At 42.6% G+C, this 26996-nt stretch overlaps 1 protein-coding gene across 1 annotated transcript; it reads right to left on the reverse strand.

Moving 5' to 3' along the window:
• Window positions 1-153: 153 nt before the first annotated feature.
• LOC136357908 (PI-PLC X domain-containing protein 1-like) lies at window positions 154-14727 on the reverse strand. Its single transcript, XM_066313551.1, is given in 7 exon segments — window positions 154-1598; window positions 2874-3057; window positions 7078-7233; window positions 7739-7867; window positions 11076-11212; window positions 14519-14669; window positions 14671-14727. Coding segments are annotated over 7 exon segments (1110 nt in total). The 3' UTR covers window positions 154-1302.
• Window positions 14728-26996: the final 12269 nt, after the last annotated feature.

A 26996-nucleotide genomic window follows, 5' to 3' on the forward strand; every position in this document is an offset into this window, starting at 1 on the left:
TTTCAAAGAGGAAAACAAAAAAAAAAAAACCCACAACCACAACAGATCCATTTCCTAAGTTATGAGTTACTACTGAGAACCAATAAAATAGTATCACAGAAAGGAAAAAACAAACTATTTCAGTCCATGTTACAGAGAGAAATCAAGTTTTATAGAATAACAAAGGTACAAAAGAGGGCACAAAAGGCAGAAAAACCTCTGCAAACATTAGCAGACGTCTGAATTTAGCTTTGGCATGTAAAGTGCATCTAAAAAGTGAGGTATATGGGTGAAGTTGCATAGTGAACTTTACACAATAATTAGTTTTACTTCAGTCCTGATGCTTGACATTTCTCTTGCCTTCATGATCTGTTATCACACTGTTCATTTAGAAAAACAGAATTAGTATGCAATGGGAAATAGCATAAACCTCTTAGTTTTGACATAAGCAAAAACTACTTAGTGAGAGGAAAAATAATTACAGAGCTACTAAAATAGCTAAATAAAAGACCAGGTGTGAAACCCCAAATGAGCATGATAGAAGCCAAGAATCTGTATTTCTAGGGCAGTTTAAGTGAAGATCAGGAATTTGTTTCCTCTATGTTTATTTTCAGTGTAAGGCAGACTTAGGCAACACCTAGTAAAATGTTTAACTGCCACAGACAAACTGAGGGCCTCGTTTTGATATCTTTATCCCTGGAGAACTGGCATGACTAAGTGCAAATTCAATTACCTCTTAAAAATTCCAAATAATTTTGGACCTACCCTGGTAGCTCACAACTGATACTCAGCACATTGGTGTATATATTAAAATAATTTCAAACTGGATTCTTAGTGCAGCACCTTTGACATATTAAAAATACTTTTTAACTGTTCCTTTTGTTTATTTAAGGAGAACTATGAAAACAGACAAGTCAGTTTCACAGAGATGTAAAAGAGTAAGAATTCAGGTTGCAAGTAGTGCAGAATATCCTTACAATTATAAGATAAAATCTTACACTAAAGCATGCAACTACTGACATTTTCCTCCCTCTTAGTCCTGTGTAAAATAAGGTTAAATTCCTGGGACTTTCAGTATTGCCAGCAGCTACAAAATCAAAGCACCTCCAAAAAAATGACACCTATACCATAGTTCTCTAGAGACTTCAGCAAGGCGCACCTGCTCTCTTTTCTGTCCAAAGGCCTCAAAACCCTGATGATTTTGAGAGACCTTTCCCTACTGAGCCTTGAAAGCATTCCTGGTTTAAATTAATTGGACCTTTATGATATTCAGGATGTTTAGAGCAGGGCACAATAAATGCAGAAAAAAGCCCTTTCAGCTTTTCACAGATTAAGAAGCTGAGAATTAAAGGCTATTTGTTCCAGTTCACTTTGACAGTGCAATGGAGTATTAATTTTTGTGTTAAGTTCTATCACATCTTTGACAAAATCATTGTTTCCTATAAAGTCTCCAGCAATGATGTTAATACACTTTTTTTTTGGTCCTGGATACTGCTGCTTTATCCAGATTTTCAAGCATGGAAGACTCCGGAGTGTCATTTTCTTCAATGATCCAAATGGATGTACGAGAATATACCTTAAATTTTCAGTAAGGTTAATCCCTGCCACAAAGAATTTTTCTGAAACGAAAATCAGAAAGTGACACATTTAATATTCCTTTGAGGAGAAGAGAAACTTATTAGTATTGCATTACCTTCACATCTCATTCCAGTGGGGATCATTAAAATACTAACTTCACACTCTTTCTGTATTGTTTCATACCCCTCCCTACAACTGTTTCCCTTTATTGCAACTGCACAGTGTAGTAAACAATTCCTGAGCCACGCTTGGTTATTCAAACATTCCAGTTCAGCTAAATTTGTCTAGTTATTTATTACAGTCTAAAAGTTCTGCATTGACTAGTCCTCCTCTGTAAATTATGTTTGTTTCTGTGAGAGTTCTTCCAAACACTGAGCCTTCCCCTGCAGTAGATGGGAACACGGTGCAGCCATGAGCGTTTGCCTTTGGCTGGGGTGTGCATTTCCCCCATCACACCCTGTGTATTCCCTTCAAAAGCTGTGTCAGAGGTTCTGAACTGAACCTCTGATTACACTACACCAGCATGCTTGAATGCTGCTGTTCAATGTGCAGCTACATCCTTCTTGTTCTGCTCTTGTATCACGGAATCATTAAGGTTGGAAAAGGCCTCCAAGATCATCGAGTCCAACATTTGATCAAACACCACCACCATAGCTAAACCATGTCCTAAACTAAGTGCCATGTCCAGCTGCTTCTTGAACACCTCCAGGGACAGTGACTCCATCACCTCCCTGGGCAGCCCATACCAATGCTTAACCACTCTTTCAGTGAAGAAATTCTTCCTGATTTCCAACATCCCCTGGCAGAGCCTGAGGCCATTTCCTCTTGCTGGTCACCTGGGAGAAGAGGCCAATTTCCACCTTGCTAAGTAGTTGTAGAGAGTGATAAGGTCTCCCCTGAGAGAAAACTTGTAGGGGCTTCCTTTCACAACACAGCTAGTGGAATGCGCTTCTCATCATCTGTGCTGCCTAAAGCAACAAGCACTGGACTGAGGAAGCAGCTTCCTACCCCTGAGGCAGGCACAACTGCACCAGTGAGCTGGTCTACACTGGGGGCTCCCTTTCTGTGGGTCACACGAGTGAGCAAGGTGGCAGCCACAATCTCCGCAGTCTGTGCTGCGTGTGCATACACTGACAGTATCCATGCCAAGGACAGCACTGCACTCGCCCAGGGGCAGGCAGAGCACTCAGCAGCCCTGGGCACACAGCACACACAGCATGGTTACATCCCATAAGGCAGCAAATGCCCAACTTCCTACTTGTTTTGCATTGCTGTAAGTGCCCCTTCTCTCCTCCGAGCAAACTCCCTGTGCCTACCTGGACGGCCCATCCGCTTCATGCGCTCCAAATATCGGATGAGAGCACGAGTGGACGTTTTGTTTCCCCACCAGTATGGGATGGGGGGCCACAGCTCACAGTGCTTCCCCAGTTCTGTTTCCTCTTCGTACGAGACTATAACCTGATGGCCGAGGTGCCACATGGTCCGCAGTGTTGGCACCACCTGAAAGGAAGCATGCCCAGGTTGAAGTCAACAACACAGCAGTGTTTCCAAATTCCAAATACTGATGTGTGACATTGGCACAGATTCAGTTCAGATAAAGCTTTTAAGTGAGCATCCCAGCAGGTGACGGGCTGGTTTACAAGCTGCAGGGCAATAGGATCCTGGGAGCTGCAACAAATTCCTCCTTTCCTCAAACAATTCGACTACGATCATGTACATAACTCAAGGTCTTACACTTGTGCAATAGGAAACATCCCTGTGTTAGCCCTCATGCACAAGCCACTGCTGACAGTTTGTTAGAGGAGGAAGATACAGACCATCAGCAGAAGGCAGGAATGCAGGCAGAGAAGCAGGAATCACTTCAGAAAAATTCCACACATTGATGCAACTTTGGCACAGTAATCATCAAAGAAAACCAAACTGCTTAAAACTTGGTAAGACTAAATGTGAATCACCAAGAGCAACATTAATTCTCATTTCTCTATGAAACTGGGATGCTCCAGACATTTTTAACTGAGAGGAAGACCTGAGTCAGACATTTTCTCTATCAATCTAGATAGATGGGCTAAAATAGCTCTTAAATTTAAGCGTCTCAATATGAAATTATGTTTTCCAGCCTCAGAAGTTACCATTGGAGAGAACTGAGGCCCCCTGACTAGTTTTATTTGCAAAACCAACATAGTTAACAGACATTGTTTTTTCTATGAATGTTGTAGTTAAAAACTACATTTGCTGTTTGTGAAAAAGAAATGGTAGCTTTTTGATGTTCCAATTAGCTTATTAATTTAAATAAAAGCCAAAGGCACTTGAAACTTAATAATGTAAATATTTGAAGAAAGCTGAGGGTTGAATTAATCCTTCTCAGTTCATCCACAAAAGAGAGAATGCAAGCTCTCATTAGGTGAGAAAATATTGCAAAATTAAGGCACGAGCTACTTAAGCCACAAAACTTTGTGGTTGACTTAAGCCTTTGCTTTACTCCAGCTGCCTTTCTAAAGCTGGAACTTCTTAAACAAACAAGCAAAGATGAAGACGTGCAATAAAAGCCAAAAAAAAGCTACCGAAGATGCGTATATGAACACAGGTGCTTATTTTGCAAACAAAGCAGAAATGAAAGCCTAACGGGATTTTTAAACCCTGGTAATCCAGATCAAAGGAAGACACCTTGAATAGTTAAGACAATTAAAATTTTAAATGCAGTGTAATATTGTCATGCTGTGGCCTGTGCCAGTACTACATACAGACCTTGCCTGAGCAGCTGCTTCAGGAACACTTTGACACTTAATTCTGTACGACAATAAAGATGTGGTCTTGAAAGATGGTAGGTAGCAGTTTATTTTAGAATAAGTCTGCAAACGCTTGGATATTTGATCTAAATCTGTGATCCCGAAAAATCCCACAGGTGCCTAACCTGCAATGGTACCACTAGCAAAAATGGTGAGATCCATTGTGCTGGTCACAGACACCATAGATACAAAGTTTTCCTACTCAAGGGAAGTACTTGGCTTGTCTTTTCTCCAGTTCTCTTCCTTCTTCCTCATGGGCACAATTCAGAAAGGTTCTTCCTTCAATGAAGTGATCTCAGACCATTCTTTCAATACCTTCATTCAACAAACTGTCATCAGCAACTTGCCCCTTCTGCAGTTAATAACCTTCTTCTTTTTAAGAGCTGGCTGTGTGTCTGAAAGCAAATCTGACCATCTTCTCCAGTATCTCTGCTCATCCACAATTTACACACTCAAGTTATTTGCAGAAACAATAAAATAGTGTCACTCGGGTCTTCAGTTATTCAGCTGAGGCCTGAATATTTCAGAATCCCCTAGTTTTGCTGAGAATTGCTCTATTTTAACTCCACTGTACAAAATGCTTTGAAATGGTAATACTCACACGTTACTGATACACCAGCTTCAAAGGCTGAATTTGAATCATGAACAGGGTCATCATTCTCCTGTACCACTCACATCTCCAGAGAAAACCCTCTGTTCCTGTGCATCTTTGAAATGTTAATTGTTTAACTACTAAAAGCTCCCATACCTTGTAAAAAACCGAGGGAGATAAAAGTTTCAACATCTAAAATCTAGCAATCAAATATTATTTAAATTAATGGTTTTCTGGATGTTTGGGTTAACTGTAAGACTGGTTAGGAGGTCAGCTCCAGGAAAGTCAACGCCACCAGAAATCCCCTGACAGCAGAGATGCTATTAAGAAGGACCTCAACAAGTTGACAGAAATCTCAAGAAGCTCAATGCAAAGTCCTGAATAGACTGACTGCCCACACCAGGACAGACTGGTTGAAGCTGGCAAGAATCCTGCTTTGCAGAAAAGGACCTGAAGATTATCATAGACATCAAGCTGCACAAGAGCCACCAGTGTGCCCACCTGGCAAAGGTCAATTGTGAACTGGGCTGTATTAGCAAAGGCACAGACAGCAAATCAAGAAAAGGGGATATTCCCTTTTTTTCAGCGGTTGTGGGACTGCAGCTCAAGTATTGTTTCCATCTGGGGCTTCCATAGTACAAAGTCACTGTGAGCTGGAGTGAATGCAGCAGCACACAACCAGAGCAAGCAGAGGCTGGAGCAGAAGCTGGAGCATGACACACAAGGACAGGCTGGGGGAGCTGAGTCTGTCCAGTGTGAAAAGAGAAGACTGGAAAGGTCTTACTGCTGTCTGCAAATACCTAACAGGTAAGTGTAGAGAAGACTTCTCAGATATGCACAGCAAAGGATGGAAGTCAGCAAACACAAGAGAGATTCTGATCAGATAGAGAAGGAAAACATGGTAACTGTGAGAGTGGTCAAATTTTGCATAGAAAGGTTGTGAAATCTCCATTCTTGGAGATAATCAAGAATACACAGGACACAGCCCAACGTAACTTAGAAGCTGGTCCTGCTTTGCGTGGTGCTGTTGGACCAGATGACCTCCAGAGGTCACTTTTGTTATAATCATCGTGGAATTAATTCATTCTTTCTAGATAAATATCCTGTATAAAACATACACTGTATCAAATGCCTGTCTCCTTGAAATGAAAGTATGGTGCAACTATGAGTTGTTTCCAGGAATAGGATAACCGCATCTGCAAAATAAAAGAAGAAGTCTCCTGGAGGAGATGGGCCTTCTCCTGAGCTGGGATTGCCAACGACCCCGGTGATCATCGCCTGAGTGGAACCTTATCTACATCGGACCAGTGGGCGTGTGGATGCCAAGTTCCTGAAAATCTAACCAGGAGCCTCAGCACTGCCCGGAATATCCTTCATCAGACCAGCAGAGGGAAAGAAAAGAAATATGAATTTGATACACCCACAGAGTGGACAATGGGATGAGACAACTTTTGCCTCAAGCAAGAAAAACTGTATAAAACTAGACTCTGTGTGTGCAGAATTTGTAAATGGGGAGGGATACAGCACGCTGTCAGATCTGAGGTTCACCCAGCATGAATCCCAGGGTCCATGCTGTCCAATTGATTTTGGCATTTTTCCATAAAATTCTATTTCACAAAATCCTATCAATAAATTGGCTTTTTTTCATGAAATTTGACTCGTTATTTATAACAACTTCCAACCTAAAGTATTCTAAATAGAAAAAAATTAATTTATAATTATTGCTGTGAAAATGCAGAAAATGGATTCTTCAAATTCTATAAATATATAAGATGCACAACTTTTATTTTTCTTTCCTTTTTCTTTCATTTTCCTTTATTTTCCTCTCTTTTCTTTTCTCTCTTCTCCCTTTCCTTTCCAAGAAAACTCAGATAGGACAACAGATGACAGTTCTCTCTACTGTTGTCCCACAACTCAACAGATATAACAGTCAAATTCAGTTCTCTCCTCCACACTGTGGAATGTAGGTTTGCTTTATCTCCTCAGTTCTGTTAGGTAATGACCTATCTCTGATGCAGCAAATGGTACCTTTCCCAGGTTAAAAACATACTGAAAGTAAAATATATCTAAAAATTTGGAATCAAAATTTCACTGTGATGTATCATTATTTTAAAAATGAGAAAAAAAGGATCTCATACTTACATTTCTAGGACACAGTTTACAATGGAAAATCTCTTTTATACAGGCAACAAGATGATTATGAAGTCTCTTGGTTAATCCATCAAAATTCCTGCAGGCTATGATAACAACTTCCTGAGGATGAGTTTCTAACCATCTCAGTATTTCCCACAGAATATCCTACAAGAAAGAGGTATGGCAGCTTAGAAAGTTATCCATGCTATGCAGAGGAAAGGACATACAATCAACAGAGCAGTGATGGTGGAGTAGACTCACAATCACAATAATGAAAAACAGTGTTTTCTAAAAAAAAAAAGAAAAAAAAAAGTGGTTTGTAACTATATAGGACTTTCAAAGCTTCTCTCCTTACCAGGGAAACAAGAATACCCTGTGTATCATCCTGGGACAATGCATGATAAACCCCAGAACCTGGGGCATGTGGTAGGGGATAGGCAGTGGAGAGCAGAGATTCTGGTTTGAGGATGAGGAAAAGACTGATGATCCAGTATTAAGTGCAGCTGCTGAAACTAACTTCCAGCCCTGCTGATTTTCTCTAGTTTGAAGTTCTCACAAAAGAAAAACAACCTACTCAGAAGACCTTGAGCCAGCATTTTTAGATGATGATGGCCCTTAAATGAGAGAAATGGCACTGGTTTTACAGCCATCACAAAGGTAAGGAAAATACCTGCACGGTTACTGTTGTGTAAACCATATGCACGAAGTACAAATTCATAGATGGATCATTAGCCTTGTGGGCGATCCTGAAATCCAGGTATCTAACTCCAGCCTCAAGTTGCTCTGTCACAGTCAGGACCTGAAAGGTGAAACAGAAGACAAAGGTCCTGAGAGCTTGAAAGAGATTTGTTTCATTAGTTTAGAAAGCTAAAAGAAGGGTACGAAGTTAGCCCTATGGCATTTTTCACAGGTCATTTGTCTTTAAAATGTCACTGTATGGCACCAAATTGCAACCGGGAAACATTTTGCTCTCTGACAAGAGGGATTCCAATTTCCCTGCAGCACTGAAATTACATATTAGATTAGGTTTTTAAACAATTGCTCTTGTTATGTTTGGAAAGTTAAAGATCAATTAACCTGTACATAAATACATGACTGCTCTTCACACAACTACTCATTTAAAAAAACAAATGCAGGATCAGCACCTTAGAAATGTCATATTTATTTTATTAGATCAAAGACTTTACCATGATTGTCTCTGGGGACCTCACAACACATCCCCAACAGAAGGAAAAACAAAAATAGAAAAAATTACTAGCTATTGTTCTTTTTCAAGATAAAGTTTCTTACAAAGCTTGAATTAACCTGTAGAAGTCCTACAAAACAAAGGCACTCCTCTAGATCCACTTCCCTCACAGCACTTCCACTGGATTTGAGGGCTAAATAGAACAAGTGATAAACCTGTTTCTGATGCAAAGAGTTCCAAATGATATGTCTTTTCCTTATATAAGGACTCTCTTAGCATTAGAAAATACAATCAATTTAATAAATATGTTTAAACACTAATTTGTCTCAGTTCGACCTGCTAGGGATAAAAATTTAGCCTTCAGAAACCATACATGGTACTGATTTAAGTCAGAAAGGATTCAATGAAAGCTAAATCAGTACAAAGCATTACTCTTGAATATCCAAATTCATAGCTTTAGCATGGAGGCAGAGCTTAAGATACATGGCAGGATGCTCTCCTTGCACAGTTTAACCTCCTAACTTCCATTTTCTGTATATGAACTGTGCCTCCCCAGGCTGTACCCTGGCTGTGTCCAGGGAGTACCATGGGTCTGGCCAAGAGCTCCTCCTCTGCCTGCCTGGTCTTCACCAGGCTGAAGCAGTTGGATGATCCATATGCCTTTGCTTGGAGTATGCTGGGGATGGGAGTGTACATGGCTGTAGGTTACATATAACCTCTGCGGCCAGAAAAAGCACCAAATGAAATAGCTGCTCTGAACTGCCCTTCAGACAAATTCATTTCTTATCTGTTGACTACACAGGAAAACGAGACAAGTTAGACTCTCTAATTAGTCACCTGGGTTTGGATACTGAATTAGGCAGCGTGAACATTGCCCCCTAAAGGGCAAAATTTAAAAGGAAGCCCTGAGGAGCGATGCTGCTCAGTGCTTCAATCTCACACCAGGGATCCAGGGCATGACTGGAAGTTACACGGCCATTATACAGGAAACATGTGAGCCTCTAGACTGACAGCCACAGCAGCTGGGACTCAAGCAGGCAACTCCCAGCCACTGGCCCATCCAGGAACTTGTGGATCCTACTGTCAGGAGAGCCCCATGGTGTCTGTTCTGGATACCAACAGGTGGAGTCATCTCCCCACAGAGATAACTGGAGCATGGCAGAGCTAAGGAGGGGCAAGACTGTAGCTGTGCCTCTTCCCTATCAGCACTGGGCCACTTCCTGCTTGTCACACTGGGTTTGGACCAGAAAATTACTATAATGATGTTAAGAGATTGTTTGTCACCAGAAGGGTCACTTTGCCAACCAGTAACCCACAAGTTAGGTTTCTAAATCTTTCATTGGCTGAAGTCCCCCCCACAAAAAACAGCTCAAAATAAACAAGGATCTGTGCTAGGCAAATTGCCCTTCAACATCAGCTCATCATATTTGATAGCTGGCAGTGTTTAAGATTCCAGTTTGCCAGAGCTGCTCAAACACAGCAAAACAAACCTTGGCACACTTATTGCTATTTATCAATTATTCGGCTTTAATTCCCTAAAAATTAACTACTCCTTCAATAAAAACAAAAACAGAAAGATTTTTGGTACCTCTCTGATGTTAGGTAAGTCTGTTCTTTGGAAGAATCTTCAAAAGCAGTAGATAAAATCACGATCCACAATTTTGTCTTAAACATACATTTGTGAGGAACAAAGAGATAACTACTATCTTAATATTAGCACATTTTAAAAAGTTAATTAAACCTTATGTGATGGACCATGCCTTCACTCTATTAATATTTATGGGGCAAAAAAATCCCTTCAACAGGGGATTCTTCTGTTTCTGCTGCTGGTGAAATATCCACTATAGGTGGGGAAAACAACTGACATGTCACACAACAGTGATAGCAAAAATGACAAGCAAGTACCTTCTGAACAAAGTGCAAGAGAAAGAAAACCTCTGTTAATTAGATTAATATTAAATGCTATTTACCACCACTACAAACATGTGAAAAAGGGTTTCTAGTACCAAGGGTCAGCTTTAAGCAACAACTTATAGTATCATCCCTGCATACTTTTTCCCCAGAAAAGATTATCAGATATGTATGGCTCCTATCTCATACTCCAAAGTGCTGGATTGAGATAGGAAAGAGTAATTTTCTTCATATTAGCTGGAATGGAACTGTTGTTTGGATTTGTGTTGGAAACAGCACTGATTGCACAGGCATGTTTTTGCTGTTGCTGAGAAGTGCTTACACAGAATCAGGGCCTTTTGTGCCTCTCACCCCATGCCGCCAGCGAGAGGGCTGGGGGTGCACAAGGAGCTGGGAGGGGACACAGCCAGGACAGCTGACCCTAACTGACCACAGGGATATCCCACATCATAAGGAATCATGCTCGGCATATAAATCTGGGGGAAGAAGAGCGGGGATGTGCAGAGTGATGGTGTTTGTCATGCTAAGACACCATTACACATGATGGAGGCTGGCTTTCTTGGAGATGACTGAACACCTGCACATCCATGGGAAGTGGTGAATTAATTCCTCGTTTTGCTTTGCTTGCACATGTGGCTTTTGCTTTACCTATTAAACACTCTTTATCTCAACCCACAAGCTCTCCAGCTTTTACCCTTCCAATTCCCTCCCCTATCTCACCCAGGGGCAGCAAGAAGCAGCAGTGCAGGGCTGAGCTGCTGGCTGGGGTTAAACCTCAAGACCCAAGCACAGCATCTCATGAGAGCACAGATTTCTGGGCAGCAGGCTATTCTGTCATTGTACACTCTCAGCCCTGCAGCATAAGCTTCTACTTTGCCAAGGCAAGAAGAGAACACCAGATGATGGTTACCTGTGTTACTGACCACTTCATGATAATGGGGCGCACAATGCAGGGCAGACATTTGTTTAAAAACTTCACCAGCTTGGACTCATTGACACTAACAGCAGAGCTTTTATCCAAACAGTAGGTCATAGTGTCATGACTCCCTGTAGAATACAAAAATAAATGTACAGAAAATCTCATTCCGTAACTACTCAAGACCACATTCCATGGCTACATTTCATGTGCACACCAGATAGGCCACCACATTTGCAAGCCACACACCTATACTGAGAGGGTCTGTAGTTATGGTAAAAAGATGGAATTGTCTACAGAGGTTGCTCACCTAATATTAATAAGCTTAGCATGAAATCCTTGTGAAGGCATTGACAGTTTTCAATAAAGCAGCCCCCATCTAAACTACACATTGCAGTTGTTTGCCCCAAACCACAATATAATGGTCTGTTTCAAACGGCATCTTTCATCAAAATAATTATCTTGATGTGAAAACCTATTTTTTTAGGGAACAAAGAGCTGAAAGCTGAATTTATCTAGAATTTGTTCTGTTTTCATTTGTCCAAATGCAGGATTTCATTGTCCAAGACCCTCATCTCTGCATGGGAAAATATGGCTGAAAGCAGAAATTCATGTTCTTACACCTTTGGATCAACACTTAACTTGGCACTTTAACCACTTATGCCTTAAATAACTGCTAAAAATGTCCTCCTGAACTAAACCCCCATATCCCCTACAAAAACAACAAACAAGGTGAGTGCTTGAAGGTTTCTGAGGCAAATCCAAGTCTAAGTTTATGAGTGAAAGATGAACAAGGTCCTCGTTTGATGGACTTGAAAAATTACCTCTTTCCAGCACAGGGAATTAAGCAGGCACTGGAGCCAAGAACAGTCTGCCCAAATATTTTATTTCCTTGAAGTCTTAATAAATCTGACACATCTCTTGCATCATGTTTACATGAAACTATTGCAACTCACAATTTCATTAGTATGGGGAACTAATGATTTTATTAGCTTTTTTTTTCCATTATGTCTTCCAGCGTCATAAAGCATCAATAAGAAAAGCTAACAACTCAGTGAAGTGACTTGCTTGGATCTTAACAGAGTATCTGCAAAGAACCTGCTTATCATTTTGGGGTTTAAGTCTTCTGTCAAACTAATTGTTCACTGGTGCTAGGAACTGCTTTCTTGAATTGTCAGTCTTACTGGTGCCAGTGGTAATACTTCTGGTAAACAAAGTAAAAAAATCAGTTTGGAAATAAAAATTCTTTGGAACTGTCAATAATTGTTTGATGTCTCACACCATTTTTTCACCTTCTAAAAGCCATTTTTGATCTATTTTACTGCTTTAAACATCCAAACCACACTCATTGCAGATGGAAGATCTGCAATACTGAGGGCATGCAATAAAAGAAGTATGTGTTAGAAGATGCAAGAGTCAAACTATTAAAGACCCATGGACCAAATCCAAGTGTAAGAGAGATGAGCAGGATTCCATTGATGGGTGTTGCATCTGAGGATGCCAACCAGCAAACGGATTGTAATCTTTTACTCACGAGTCTTTTGTGATGTCATGAGTTACAGTAATGAAAGGAAGATGGGGACATCCATGACACAACATATATGATGCAAAGACAGTGAGCTAGCACCAAGCCAGGTAGCTCCAGACCTTGCATCCACACCTCCCCAGCAGCACTGTGCTGAATCTGGTGCAAGCACAACACTAATTAATGAGATTTGCCGCTGCCTCCTCATCATGCTTTCAGAATCCACTCTGTCATGTTTCTTGCATGCCTTCTATGAGATCAACTTCCACTTCCAAACTGGGTTTCCTCCCTCTGGAAACCTGCCAGAGCTATCTTGACCTGGTTGGTCTTGATCTGTTTGTGCTCTGACTTGGGCTTTGTAGGTCAGCTGGACAGACAACAAAATACTCCAAGCTAATGGCCTGCAGTGTAATGGACTGTAAAAGTCCTCTAATGTTTGCTGAAATGGACTTGCCTTCAACTGTTCTTCAACCCTGTTCTCCCTGCAGGCATATTCACAATATTTGCAAGAATAACAAGGTCACTCTTAGGAGATGAGCCAGGAAGGCAAACAAGCCCATCAGTAGGTTTTCCCCTTTCTATGATGGCCAAGAAACACCAGGTAAAAGCCTTATAGAAACAACATGGCTCCTTTTCCAGCAAAACAAAATCCCACAGAGTTTTTAATGATTTTTGCAATCAACAAAAATAGAAAAAGAGAAGACTACTACCTTCTTTCTTCAGTCATAAGAGAGATATGTATTTTCTTCTTTTCTCTCTTGATGGTTAAATAAGAAATGTTATTTTTAATATCACCTGTCCTATATGTCCATAGGCTTTATCCTAAACAAAGATGTGCTTGTTTTGAAGTTAACATCAATTCAAATTACATTATCTAAGAACCCCCCATGAAATAAGTTTCTAGGTTTCAATTTTAATTGGAATTCCACACTCCATTAATTCACAATGGGCAAAAAAAACCCAAAACACTACAATTCTTGGGTTCTCCCAGGGCTCTACCCACTGAAGACAAGAATTCAGACTATCTCTAAATATATGCCTTTCCTAAAATTAACCTATGATCTTGTGGACTACATAAAACATTAATCTACATGCTGTGCTGCTTTCCCCCTAAACTGCCTGTCACATCTACAGATGTGAGAGAAAACATGGGCTAGACTTTTATTTAGTAGCATTTTTGATGTGGAGGCAAAGGGAATCACCCAAGAGCTGAGGGTCCTTCAGTGCCTCCCCATGCGTCAGTGAAATCACATTATATCATAAATCTTTTGGACAGAATGAGAGGGGGAAAAAGACCAAGGCACCAGAAAGAAGCAATAATATGACCAAAGAAGGGTTAATAATACACAAGTGTCATTTAAATGCATTTACACATAACACGATAAATCCAGTTTTTATAAGCTGGATGATGTAGAAAAATAAGTCTACATTAATAAAAATATGTTTATTACAAGTTTCTATTCTCCTTTTTCTGCAACTTCACAGCCTCTTTTCAACAATACAAAGTAACAATAAGGTAATAAGTACAAAGAAACGAATAATAAGGTAAAATATTAATTCTCCCCTCTCCTGGAAACATTTTATTATATAGGAAGTCACAAAATTAATTAGGAAAATTTTATCATTGCCCAAATAAGACAATCCTTACATTATTGGTAGTATCTGACAAGATAATGCAAAGTACCTCTTCCTTTTCGTTTCTAAAAAGACAATAAAAAATTCCTTTTTTACCCCTCCCCTCTAAGAAACCCCAAACATTACAGACCAACATTATTCACATAACATTACACAAACCTCCCCCACACACTGACCCAAATAATAAACATAGCCATCCTGAAATGGGACAAACAGGACATTCCAATGCTTAAATGGCAAGCTAGCAAAACGGTGGAGAACAGAAGTTAATCTTTACCTGGAAGAGCTAAGTTATAGAGGGGAATATCCCAGAGCTTCTCTGGTAACAGTGACATCCATTGACCATTTTCATGGCACATGTGAACAACGGTTTGCAAAGGGCCTTCCATTGGTATGTCCTCAGGGACTTCACAGGGTGTTCTGGGAGGGGAAAAGGGAAAGAAAAACAATAAACCATTCCACATACTCCAGCTGAATTAGTGACATTGCACCTGTGTGTGATGTTAAAAATGCCAACCCTTCTCTCAAGTAGTTGCAGCAAAATGTCAAGAGCTTGTCAGCCACGGCGTACTCTGCTTTTGATAACACTGCCTCCCAGCACAATGCCAAAGGGTGGGGACCAGCTTCAGGCTCGCAAACTGACCAAGTGAAAGAAAAAACTGAGCCAGGACAAATACACACAGTTTCACTGATATGGAGAAATTATCGCCTATATTGGCTATTGTGTAATGTCAAGGAGTACCTCCCTCCAGTGTGAAACCGTGCCCATTCCTCTACCCTTTGCAGTCCCAGGGGCACAGTAAGGGGACTGATAGCAGGGCTGGGACAGGGGCTGGGTCTGCTACCTTCAGGCCCCTTGAGGACACTTACCTAGAATGATCAAATCAGGGACCACAGGACTACATCTATGAGAAGCCTTTACAAAGATGTCAGGACACTGGACTTGCAGGTCATGCCGGCATCTGGGGTCAGAGGAAAACTTTCCTCTCCCTATTCCTGCTTTGCAGAACACCAAAGATGTTTTTATTACCCCTATGAGTCCACGATCTTAAGTATTTCAGTTTGGTCTGATCTTCCTGAAACTACTCTGGAACTGTTCTTCTCTGGGATCTTCTGCAAAATTTGCAGTGGTCATGCAGGAGTGCCAGTGAATGAAACCCAGATGAGAAATCATGGCATCACCAGGGTCTACTAGAGTTATCCTGTTCATTTTTCATTTTATGATCTCCTGGATTGGGCAGAACACAAAAATAAGCTCTCCATGTTTTGGGGGTTTGTTTTTTTTTTTCCTAGGATGTTCCTAGCTCAGGTGGTGGTCTGGAGATAGAGCCATCCTTCTTTTCACTGCTTTCAAGGCTTTATTTTGTCACAGCTAGTGTAAGAGTTTCTTTTAGACCATGGCACAGTGATATACCATCATTAATATCACAGCTTCCTTTTTAATGCTTTTTTTTAAAGCTGCCAATGTAAATGATGCCTTCTTGTCTGCTATAGTAATCACAATCAGATACATATTTTTGAGGTTTTGTACTCTACAAACACCCTCACTGGTCCCTGGTCCTTTTTGCTGCATCTTAGAACATTCATTCAAGATTGTTTCTCCTAGGAGGTGGTTGGGTTTTCCTTATATACTGGAGAGCCACAGTGCTTATATGAAAAACACTTCCTTAAACATGGTGCAATAGATTTATTTTTCTTTTGAGTCACATAGGGTCATCTGAAAGGCAACTTCAGGAATTGCATTCCTAAGTTTTATGTCCATACCACACAAAAAGATACAATCTGCTTTTATACTGGCCAATGCACAAAGCATCAACTGCCAAGCCTGCCTTGTTGTGCCTTCCGTGCCTCTTTGAGTTGAAAGAGACAAATGGTCTCTATATGCCATATCAGCTATTCTTACTCTTGGAAAAATATTCGGCTCTCAGGCAGATCAACTCACCCACCCTCTGGCTCTGCACTTTAATATGATGAGCTTCTGTCCTCCACAGCTCCTTGTTCAGACAATAGATAGACAGCTCATGTTGTTACCTTTTGCTGTTTCACGCCTCATCAGATAGCACACCACTGCTCACCCACAGCTGCTCTGCTCTAATCTCTGTACCAAGTAGCATCAGCGTGGACAGGGGCTGCAGGTGCTTAAAACAGCATTGCTGTTTAGTAAAAATTGGATGGTGTCTCTTCTTCTCCAGCTCTGAAGCTGACAGGAGCTGTGAGGCAGCAACACCTCAGCTTAAGGCAGCACTTACTCAGGTCCTGTATGCAGACTAGAAACCTGACTATAAGCATTGCTTTTCCTCTTTCGAGGAGGGAGATTTGCAGCTCCCTTTCCAGAGCCTTTGGGTCTCTCCAATTCCACAAAGCCACCCACGGTCCCACAGAGCAGGCATCCATCACCCCAGGGACCTCAGCAAGACCCTTAATCCCCGCTGGGCTGTCTCATACCTTGTCCCAGCACAGGCTCCTTCGCACCAACAGCACCCCCAGGATGAGTCCAAGAGTGCAGGTTTGCCTGCTGCCACTCTTCCTGCCATGTGCTCTCACCGCCTTGCTCGGGCTAACACAGGCACAGCCTCAGAGCTGAGAGAAAAAAGTTGGATTTCTGCCAGGCCAGTTCCTCTCTCCAGTTCCCCACAGAGTCAGGACAGCACATGCTGAGGAAGTCTGTGCAGAGGCATCAAGCCCTGCAACTGCCTTTGCTGAGCTGTACGAGAGACCCCTTGGCATTGCCCAGGCAAAGCCCATGGGCAGCAGGTTCTCAGCCTGGCACAAGCTGCCATCAATGCCCCAGCCTCTGCAGGACCAGGACACTTCTCAAAGAGTGTCCTGCTGGGCCTGAGGAAAGATAGGAGAGAGCAGAAACAGCAAGACCAAGACACACTGCAGTCCTGCAAACACATATGTGAGAGACACTTATTCTCTTCTTCCTCTTCTTATTCCACAGTACCCTGAGACTGGGGATGGCAGCCACTGGCAGTGCAATGGCAGGACCTGCACCATGGCCATCTGCTCATCTTGCTCTGCTGATGAAGTCCTGTACAAAAGTGACTGGATCAGGTTTTGTCCTGCTCCCCCATGCAATGCAAAGCCCTGATGATCATGCTGCCACCTCTAAACTCACCTACCTTATGCTTTAGGGGCAACCATAAGGAAGAAATCAAGGCTTGTCTGGAGAAATGAAACTGCAACCATTAGCTGCTGCCTCTCCTAAATCCTAAACCTCACAAATGAGAACTGCTTCTTTATTCTCCTTTTCCAGACATGTAAGTCCATCCTACACACAGTACTGTGATAAACTACTGTGTTGGGTTTGCATGGCAAGATTTTGGTAGTGAGGGAGTCCACAGAGCTGATTTCTGTGAGAAGCTGCCAGAAACTTTCCCTAGGTAGAACAGAGCCAATGCCAGCTGGCTCCAAGGTAGGTGTGATGCTGACCAAGGCTGAGCCCATCAACAACAGTGGTAGAGCCTCTGCGGTAACAGAGTCAAGAAGGGGGGAAAAGTTTCTGTGCAACAGCAGCCAGAAAAAGAGGAGTAAGAATATGTGAGAGAGGCAACTCTGCAGATGCCAAGGCCAGTATAGAAGGAGGGGGAAGAGGTGCTCCAGGCACTGGAGCAGAGATTCACCTGCAGCCCATGGTGAAGACCATGGTAATGCAGCTGTGCCCCTGCAGCCCATGGAGATCCATTCTGGAGCAGGGTCCCCCACCTGCAGCCTATGGAGGGTCCCACATAGAGCTGGTGAATGCCCAAAGGCGGCTGAAACCCCATGGGAAGCCCATGGGGGAGCAGGCTCCTGGCAGGACCTGTGGTCTCATTGAGAGGGGAACCCAAGCTGGAGCAGGTTTGCTAGCAGGACTTGTGACCCCATGGAAAGGACCCACACTGGAGCAGATCACAAAGAACTGCAGCTCCTGGGAAGGACTGATACTGAAGAAATTTGTGGAGGACTCCCTCCCACAGGAGGGACCCCATGCTGGAGCAGAAGACAGCGAGGGGTCTTCCTCCTCTCAGGAGGAAGGATTAGCAGAAACAATACAAAACCAGAGACAGATGAACTGACTTCAGCCCCCATTCCACATCCCCCTGCGCCACAGCAGGTAGAGGAGGTAGAGGAAATCAGAAGTGAAGTTGCCTCCTGGAAGAATGGAGGGGTGGGGAATAGGTGTTGTAAGATTTGCTGGTTATTTCTCATTACCTTACTCTGATCTCATTGGTAATGAATTCAGTATTTTCCCCAAGTCGAGTCTGCTTTGCCTGTGATGGTACCTGGTGGATGATCTCTACCTGTCCGTATCTTGGCCTATGAGCCTTTCATTACATTTTTCTCTCTCCTTGCTGAGCAGGAGAGTGACAGAGAAACCCTGGTGGGCAGTTGGCTTCCAGCCAGGAACAACCCACCCTAACCACCCTTGCTCCCCTTGCTCACATCACCCGTCTGACGTTCCTTGGGCGCTCTGCTTACAGGCAGCAATTACATTTTGAGGACTGTACCGGGACGCATGCAATAAACAAGCAATAGAACATGCAGACGCGCAAAGCCGCTAGAGATCAGCATCCTCCAGCCCCAGGACACGAGAGAGAGCAGCGGGTTGACTGTCCCTCGCCCGGGCTGTGCCCCGCCGGCCCGGGGCGCTGGGACACGGCCAAACCCCGGCCAACGCAGTTCCGGGAGCGAGATATAATTAAAGAACGATTCACGATGACATCAGTCAAACGTATGCTGCAGCCGACCCAGAAGCTCAAAAAGCCCTCACGGGAATGACAGGAAACCCTGTGAGGGGCAGTGGCGAGGCCCTGGGGGCGATGGATGGGCACCGCCCGGGCTCCGCGCTGCCGCCTCCCGCTGCCGGACCCTGCGGGGAGCCGCAGCCCTCCGTCCCCTTCCCCACTGCTTTACTCACTCCGAGGAACGAGCCCTTCTCCATGGCGGCTCCCGGGGAAGCCGTGCGCGCCCAGCCCGCCCGGGCCCCGCACACCGGCGGGGCGGAGCTGCCCCGCCCGGCTCAAGCGGCGGCAGGTCTGAGGAAGGTGACGAAGGGGCGGAGGGACGAAGAAGAGGAGGAGAAGTGGCGCTGCCCGAAGCGCAGAGCCGCTCTCTGGACTGACGGGGCATTGCTCCAGGAGGAGCCTGCGGGCAGGGAGAGGCGGAGGAACCGCCAGGTAGCAGTGTATGCCACGCTGCTGCTGCTGCATTTGAAATCTATTAATGCAAGAAGGCTTAAAATAAATATTTGCAAATATATATGTACCTTTAAAGTACCTTAATTTCCTGCTGTGTCTGTCCAGCAAAGCTTGTCAGGCCCTCAGCTGTGGTGAAATTCACTTAGATGTCACCTGGCAGAAATCTTGGCAAGCTCTTCAAAAAGCTTTCCTGTGTAGAGGCAGGAGGTAAATAGATGAGTGAAGGGCATGTAGAGGCAAACGCGCAGATCCTTGGGGCAGTTCTTGAAGCAGGATGTGTTCTCAACCTTCCCAGACAGATGAAGAAAGGATCTCACCCATCCCTTAGTGTTCCAATAGCACACTAAAACACTCAGTTCCCTAAGCAAAGAATGGATGGAGAAGATTAGCTCCCCTTTTCCCACAGGGCAGCATTCCTAGAGGATCACCCACAATGGAACTGGGATCTAACTGCTCTGGGATCATACTGCAGTCGGGATTACTCTGGGCTGCTGCAGTTGTTGAGCTCCTCAATGCAAGGATGCATTTTCCAGACAGGCCTTTTTCACTAACTCGTTTTTGCATGAGGCAGAGCAGTGTATACATGCAGAGCAAAACTTGCATTGATACCAACAGAAGCAAGATCAGGTTAACATTCGGCTAAATGGGTAATTTCCACTGTAAATCTCAGGACAGCAGGGCTGCCTGTTCAGGCTGCTCTTTATATACCAGCTCTTACAGAGTGTCACAAACCCAGCTGTGGGTAGATGCAGAATAGATGTGTGCCAAACTGTAGCACTAGCAAAAAGGATGAGATGCCAAAAGGAAGGAAGTAAAGCAAAGGAGAAGGTAGGAAAGAAAAGACACTGTTTGATGGCTGTGTGGTTTTGCATCACCATAATAGAAAATAGCTGAGTACAGTTACAGAGAAGTGCTATTGTGCACTTCGTGGAATGAAATAAATAGGAAGGTATTTCAATCAAAAAAGGCTAGGAGTAAAGATCAAAGTCGACTTTGATTCTTCATTTGCATAGAAAGTTAAGACCATGAAGGTGTGACAAAACAACAGTCAGACAATCTCTGGATGCTACCACGATGAATACAGTACAGCCAGACATGGTTCCAGTCTTGTAAAACAAACCTGTGTGAAGTTGCTTGGACTAAAAGGCAAAACATGACTTTGGAAAGAAAAAAATTGAAGTCATTTTGGTGTGGATTTGAAATGAAACAGAAAACTCAAACAGAAGCATGAAACTGAAATCCCACATTTTATTCTGAGAGCCTTAACACAGGACTTTACACCATAGTAATGTGAAGTGTCTGCTGAGTGATGTGGATATGATCTTGCAGGTCTCACCTCAACAGAATTACTCTTATCAGGAAATCTCAAGCCCTGTCCAAACCCTTCTAATTCCCAGCCTTTCAAGTCTCAGTTGGTGTCTCAGTTCTTCTTTGTTTGCACTGGAATTACTAGAGATGTCAAGAGAGTTGCTCTTGGTTTAGTTCTGAGATCACAATGTCTCAGGAGGGATTTAGGAATTCCATAAGCCAGAGAATGACAGGAAGTTAATCAGCAAATTATTAAGGCCCTGAATAAGCATGTCTTCTGAGGAGCAGTCAAAGCAAGGATAACTTTTAGCAGTATTTGTAGAAAGAATGAAAAAGCCCAAGATTTACCCTTCTCACAAATAAATATCTCTATTAAAAAAAAAAAAAAAAAAAAAAAAAAAAAAAAAAAACCAAAAAACACCCACCACAACACGAAGACAGAGCTCAAAAGACTAAGAACTTACTCAGAAGGAGCTTAGGTTTTGAAGCATTCAGTACTGAAGAGTTTGAAGCTGGTAGCATCTGAGTGAGTAAAAACAGGCAGATACATCAGTCTGGGGACAGATGGAAGCACGAGTCTGATTTATAGCTGCATATCAGAGTGAAATTTCTGGTTTGTTAGTCACAGAGGCAGCAGTCATAGAGCCTTAAACTGGACTTTATATATTTATTTAAACACTTTAGCTTATCAAAATATGATGCTCTCAGTCTGAGAGAAATCAATTGATTTGTTCAGATGAATTAAAAGTTTATGACTTTTTTTGAAAATGTACAGCCCTTGAGATGTTTCATGAGGCATTTGTCTTCCAATCCAGTATTTTATTTTTAAAGATATGGACACCTTTACTCTATGCTGTAATGTACAGAAATACCACTAAGCACTTAAACAACCTTAACTGAATTCCCTGGATTTGGAGTGTTTGTTCTGAGAATGTTTGCAACACCCTGGGCAATGTGTGTATTTGCCTCTGTCCTGACTTACTGATAAGTCCTCTCTCAACCTTCACCTAATTTCTGGCTTTGGAACAAACAGGCAACTTAATATTTCTGAGAGGAGGGTTGTGTTTCTAGGGGCAACAGCCAGTATGTCTCCTAAGGGCCCTTCTTTGACTTGGTCCCTGTGCATGGAGCTGCCTATCATATTGTGCCTCTGGCAATCTGGCATGAGCTGGCAGGAAACCTTAGGCAGAATCATTTGGGTTGGATTTAGGCTGCCCAAACACATTGCAGCCTGCCAATTCCACCATGAAGAAACACCTCTGGCTTTATTTCCAACAGGTGAAGCCAGTGATAAAATTTGGTGGCTGGTAAAAATGCTGCTAGAGTGGTTAGACATGGGGTACAGTGTTGCTGAGAGGAAAAAATAGAGTTAAATTTTATTAGCAAAACTTTTAACTGAAATTTTTAAAACAGAAAAATGTGGGGAAAAAATCCTCAAATTCTGCCATTTTGATCCATTCCCACCAATATAAGAGAGGCTTCAGTGAGCGTGGATCAAGGTGCAGGCAAAATAATCTTTCTCTTAAACAGAAGCAAGCAAGATTTGAATTTCAACTTAACTACACCATTATTGACAAGAAGAGTTAAAATGCCCTAAAATACTTCTGGTGCAGCCAGCTTACTTCATGTCTGATGTTAACAGTGTTTAAAACAAGATTAAAAAAGCCCTTCCAACATGCACAGGAGAGCTGCTCGTAATGTCCTACTATGAAGAGAAACTTAAGGGGAAGATAAACAAAACTCCCTCCTCAGATCCAACATCTGAGAAAACACAAGCAAGAGGAGAACTGGGCCTTGTTGTTAGAACCTAGCAGAGAAACTGGGGAGACACAAAAAATAAATGCATTCCTGTCCACTAGAAAGGATTTCAAGTTACTGGTAGAAGGGAAACCTCCTCATTCCTCTCTTTGCCATTAGTTTGTTATCAAACCCTTCCAACTTGTAGGAGCTCTGTCCTGCGTGAATCTCTGTGTTTTTCGCTAATTGGAAGAGGTCAGAAAAAAAGCCCTCTACTCTGATGTCCCAACCCCTGGAGAAGCTGACTATAGACTCACAGTTTTCACTCACAAAGGCAGCTCTCAGTTCAGCATCAGAGGCAGCTGCCTGGGCAGGATGAGGCTGAAGCATTGCCCTGGGAAAAGCAGGACCACCAAGACACCGTGCCCTGTCCATGTCTTTCCTGTGTGCAGCTTCTAACCTGGTGGCACATAATAGGGAGGAGGAGGAAGGATTCTTTTTGTGCTTAAATCCATCACTTTGATGAAACTGAGGGAGTGAGTCTTGTGTCTTTCAGCACTGTAAATAGCATCCCGTTTTCTTCCTGTGATCAGCTGTGAAAATTAGGCTCCCGTGTCCTTGGGGACAAATTTCCAGGACTGGGCAAAGGTTGAGGTAACAGTGTCTGGGCCCTTAAGCCATCCAGACTTTAACTCCTGTGGTTCTCATGTTGGTTAAGTCTTGGTGACCTTGGGTTGATAATGGATTGCTGGGAAATAACTGAATATTCTTCTAAAGCTGGTGAGTTCTTTTTCCCACAATGAATTGTTGATTTGTACTGTCAACCATAACCTGCCAAGGAGCAAGATCTTTTAAAGTCCATGCTTCAGCAACAAAGATGACTCACAAGCTGATACAGATCAGATAAACTGGATCCTCAGTGCAGAGCCAGTCCTGTTCTGTGCCCTGCAGAACTGTATCTTTGGCAATTTCATAGACTTGGTGCTTCTCTTTAGTCTCAGCCTGCATTTCACAGCTATTGGGGAACCATAGCAAAAGCATGTGAGGATAGATGTCTTGGGCGTGCAGGCATGATCTGTAGTGATCTGCAGTAAAAATCCTTCTTCCAACAAAACTTCACACCACAAACAGCACAAGCAGAGGATTGCAACACTCATCCATGGCAGAGGATTTAGGTGCAGGGCTGGTAGAAGCTGAGCTCAGGATGTCAGTCTGGGTCAAACATTGCTAAAATTAGGTGATAAAATCTACAACAGAAAAATTATGTAAGTTTGCCAGAGGGACTGACAAACTGAGAAAGTACTTAATCTTATTATATTTACTTCTTTTATTGCAGGGTAACAAAGCACCATGTTGACCTCCCACACTACCACAGGGCAGTAATTAATAGCATAGTCGTTTATAAACTACTGGATACATATTACTGGGCCTTTTTTTTTTTTCTTTCCACATCTCCTAAATCCCACTGTCCATTGGTAGATTGTTTTCCACTGGTACTTGTGTCAGGAATGCAAAGGTGGAAAACTGCATAAGGGCTGCAGCTACCAGGATAGTCCCACTCTTGCACTCCCAGGATAGCAGTTTTGCTGCAAGGGTTCCCAAAAAAATTCCAGTTAACATCTCCCACCAGCAGTTTGTATTACAGGGTTTGGTTTTTTTTTTTTTTTTGTCTGAGCTAATTAATCAGTATTCAGACATACACTAAATATGCCCATCTTTAAACTTTATAATAGTATAATAAGTACCCTTCAAGTTGTTACACAGCATTTTTAGTTAAGAGATGCTGCTATCACATGCAAAATGGAATGTTGTCTGGCTATAAAAACAGATTTGCCAAGCCCCAAAATGTTAACAAACCACCTTCTACTAAAAGCAGTGGTAAGAAGCCAGTCCAATGCACTGGAAGCTCAGCAGCTGTCTAAATAAATGTCACAAGCAAGACACAGAGAAGCTGCTCTAGCAGTGACCAAACCCTACCTGACCTGTAGATGTTTCCATTATTCATTTTCCATGGCAATTTTCTTTCTGTTGGACTCCAGATGCAGTAAGACTCTTGTAACCACTCCATGCCTTACCAAGGAAAAAAATCCACTGGCTTTATAAACAAAATTAATCCTACACAAGACTTAAGTGTGAAGACTGTTTTGACAATTGGATTTTCCATGGATTAGGATGTTCCTGATTGACAGGTTTTTCTGTAAAAACAAAGCTGGATTTTTTTTTCTTTCAGTTATATAACTCCACATCTATTTTACCCGAAATTATCATGGCGAGAGCAAGTAATCAATTTATATTAATGAAGCTAAGTCATAAATCTCCCTTACAAGAGCATATAAACACATTTTTTACAGCACATGTTAGAAGCTACAGGAAGCAAGGCATTTGTGGCAAGTTGAAATGCAAGTTTTTCCTGTTCCCTGGTTACAAGTGAAGAACATGATGTCACACCCACTGTTCAGTGTTGCACTTATTGACTTTTTTAATATGTACAGCTGTGCTAGAAAGATGAAAGAATTTCACTAAGTTCATGGGTGTATCATAAGAGCCATCAACTAAAAATTCAGACATTGTTCTGAATATATTTGAAATATTTCTGATCCTGAAATGGTCCTCAGGTCCTCTTACAAAACTTTGTGTCCACCTACGGGCTTTGACCATATTTTCAGTCTACACCATGTTGAAAGGGGGCTCAGCTAGTGGGGAAAAGAGGTTAACACAAAACGAAACAATTGATGGTTTATAGGAAATAGAATTTGGCAATTAGGAGGGTTATTTCTTTTTCGGTATGGTTTTTTTCTTGTTTGGTTTAGGTTTGGGGTTTTTATAAGGTGAAGGGGTTTTTTTTAGGGAAGTAAGATTTATGCAATTGCCTAATCTGGTACAGTTTTTCTTCCTATTTTCTTACCCACAGCACTTTTTAAATGACAAGCTGAATTGTAACAAAATCTTATCAACTACATCATGAGGTTCTAGAAAACAGCCTCTCTTCAGTGTTTTGGTAACCTATCTAACAAACCCTTTGGGTTTAGGCCAAATGCAAAGGAGTGGACATTGCTTACCTCTTGTGGAGGTCATGTAGAGTGGGGTTGGGGAAGTGACCTCTTAGATCATTGAGTCCAGCCTTTAGCCCAGCAACACCATTGTTACCTTTAAACCATGGCCCCAAATGTGACATCCTTAGACCAAGATGGCAGAAGGTTCAAGAAAAGGGATTTTTTTTTTCACTTTCTTACTCCTGCCATAACTAGAGGGAGCAGATATCCTTGCAGAGGATTGTACACCGTGGGCTGTACTTGCTGTCCTGTCTAAGAAGGTCCTGGTGATTCACCCTTAAACATCTATAGGCCCTCACTTCTAAAATCCTCCTACATCTCCTCATGTAGTTGTGTTGCAGCACCAAGAGGACCAAGCCCTGAACAGCCCAGCCCATCCCATCCTATCTCAGAGCTGCCTGGCTTTGGCAGGAGGTTGAAAAGGAGACCCCTGCAAGGGCTCTGGCAGCCCCAGCAGTGCTCTGAGGCTGCAGCCATGTTCCAGGCCAGGAGATGTGACTGGAAAAAGAGAATTAGGCTAACAGTTAGAAGCAGACAGTCCTAGCCTCATGGGGCAAACAGTTTGCCAGACTAATGTGATTTTTTTAAATGGGGTTTCTTTTTAGCAGGTAGAGTGTATACTGCCACCCTGTCACCTGCTTCTTCTCTTCTCCCACCATATCTTCTCTTTCTTCCCAGCTGATTCTGGATATAAACTAACGACCCTCTGAAGTCAGCAGAGGGAAAGAAGCACATCTAGCATGACCATCATTTTACTTTCTTCAGATTGGCTCGGAGACACACTGCTACCAAAATTTTCTGGTTGGTTTCTACCTCCTTCCTAAGGATGCCACATTACTTAAGACTCACATTTCAGATGCCCTTACTTTTTTCAGTATGACCATAGTCTTCAACATCGCTTTTCTTCCCGCTGCTTGTCCCTTTCCTTTTCATTGATGATCATCTCAGCAAGGAAACTCAGTCTTCTTTCAGTACACCTGCTTTCCTTTATACAGTAAACCAGAGGATGCAGAAAGCTCTGCCTCATACATGTCGGGTTGCTCCTTTGCAAACCTGCTTTTTCCCACTGGATGCTGTGATCTGCAAGGACCATGCCTACAGCTTGGGGCACACAGCTGTCTCTCAGCTCTGATGTTGAGGAGCACAGTAGAGAATGTTCCAGACTTGTCCCATGCACACAAATCTCTGCGCTTCTCATTTCTCTACAAGGGGCTTGGGCAGGTCCCCCAGTTTGGACAACTAGAAGAGAAGAACTCAGGACAGAGGCAGCCAAAAACATTGAAGTGTTTTTTCGCTTGTGAGAGGAAGTGTGATAAATTTGAAAAGGTCACGCACAGTGGCTCACATTAACACTGCAAGACAACTGTGAGGAAAAGAGGCCACAAGATACCACCATGCAAGAGCCAAAGGTAGCAGCTGGAGAGCAAGTGGGAAAAGGGGAACACAGTTCTGCTAACTCTGCATTCATATTTTA

Source organism: Sylvia atricapilla, chromosome 2 (assembly GCF_009819655.1).
Source record: "Sylvia atricapilla isolate bSylAtr1 chromosome 2, bSylAtr1.pri, whole genome shotgun sequence".
Taxonomy (NCBI): Eukaryota; Metazoa; Chordata; class Aves; order Passeriformes; family Sylviidae; genus Sylvia; species Sylvia atricapilla.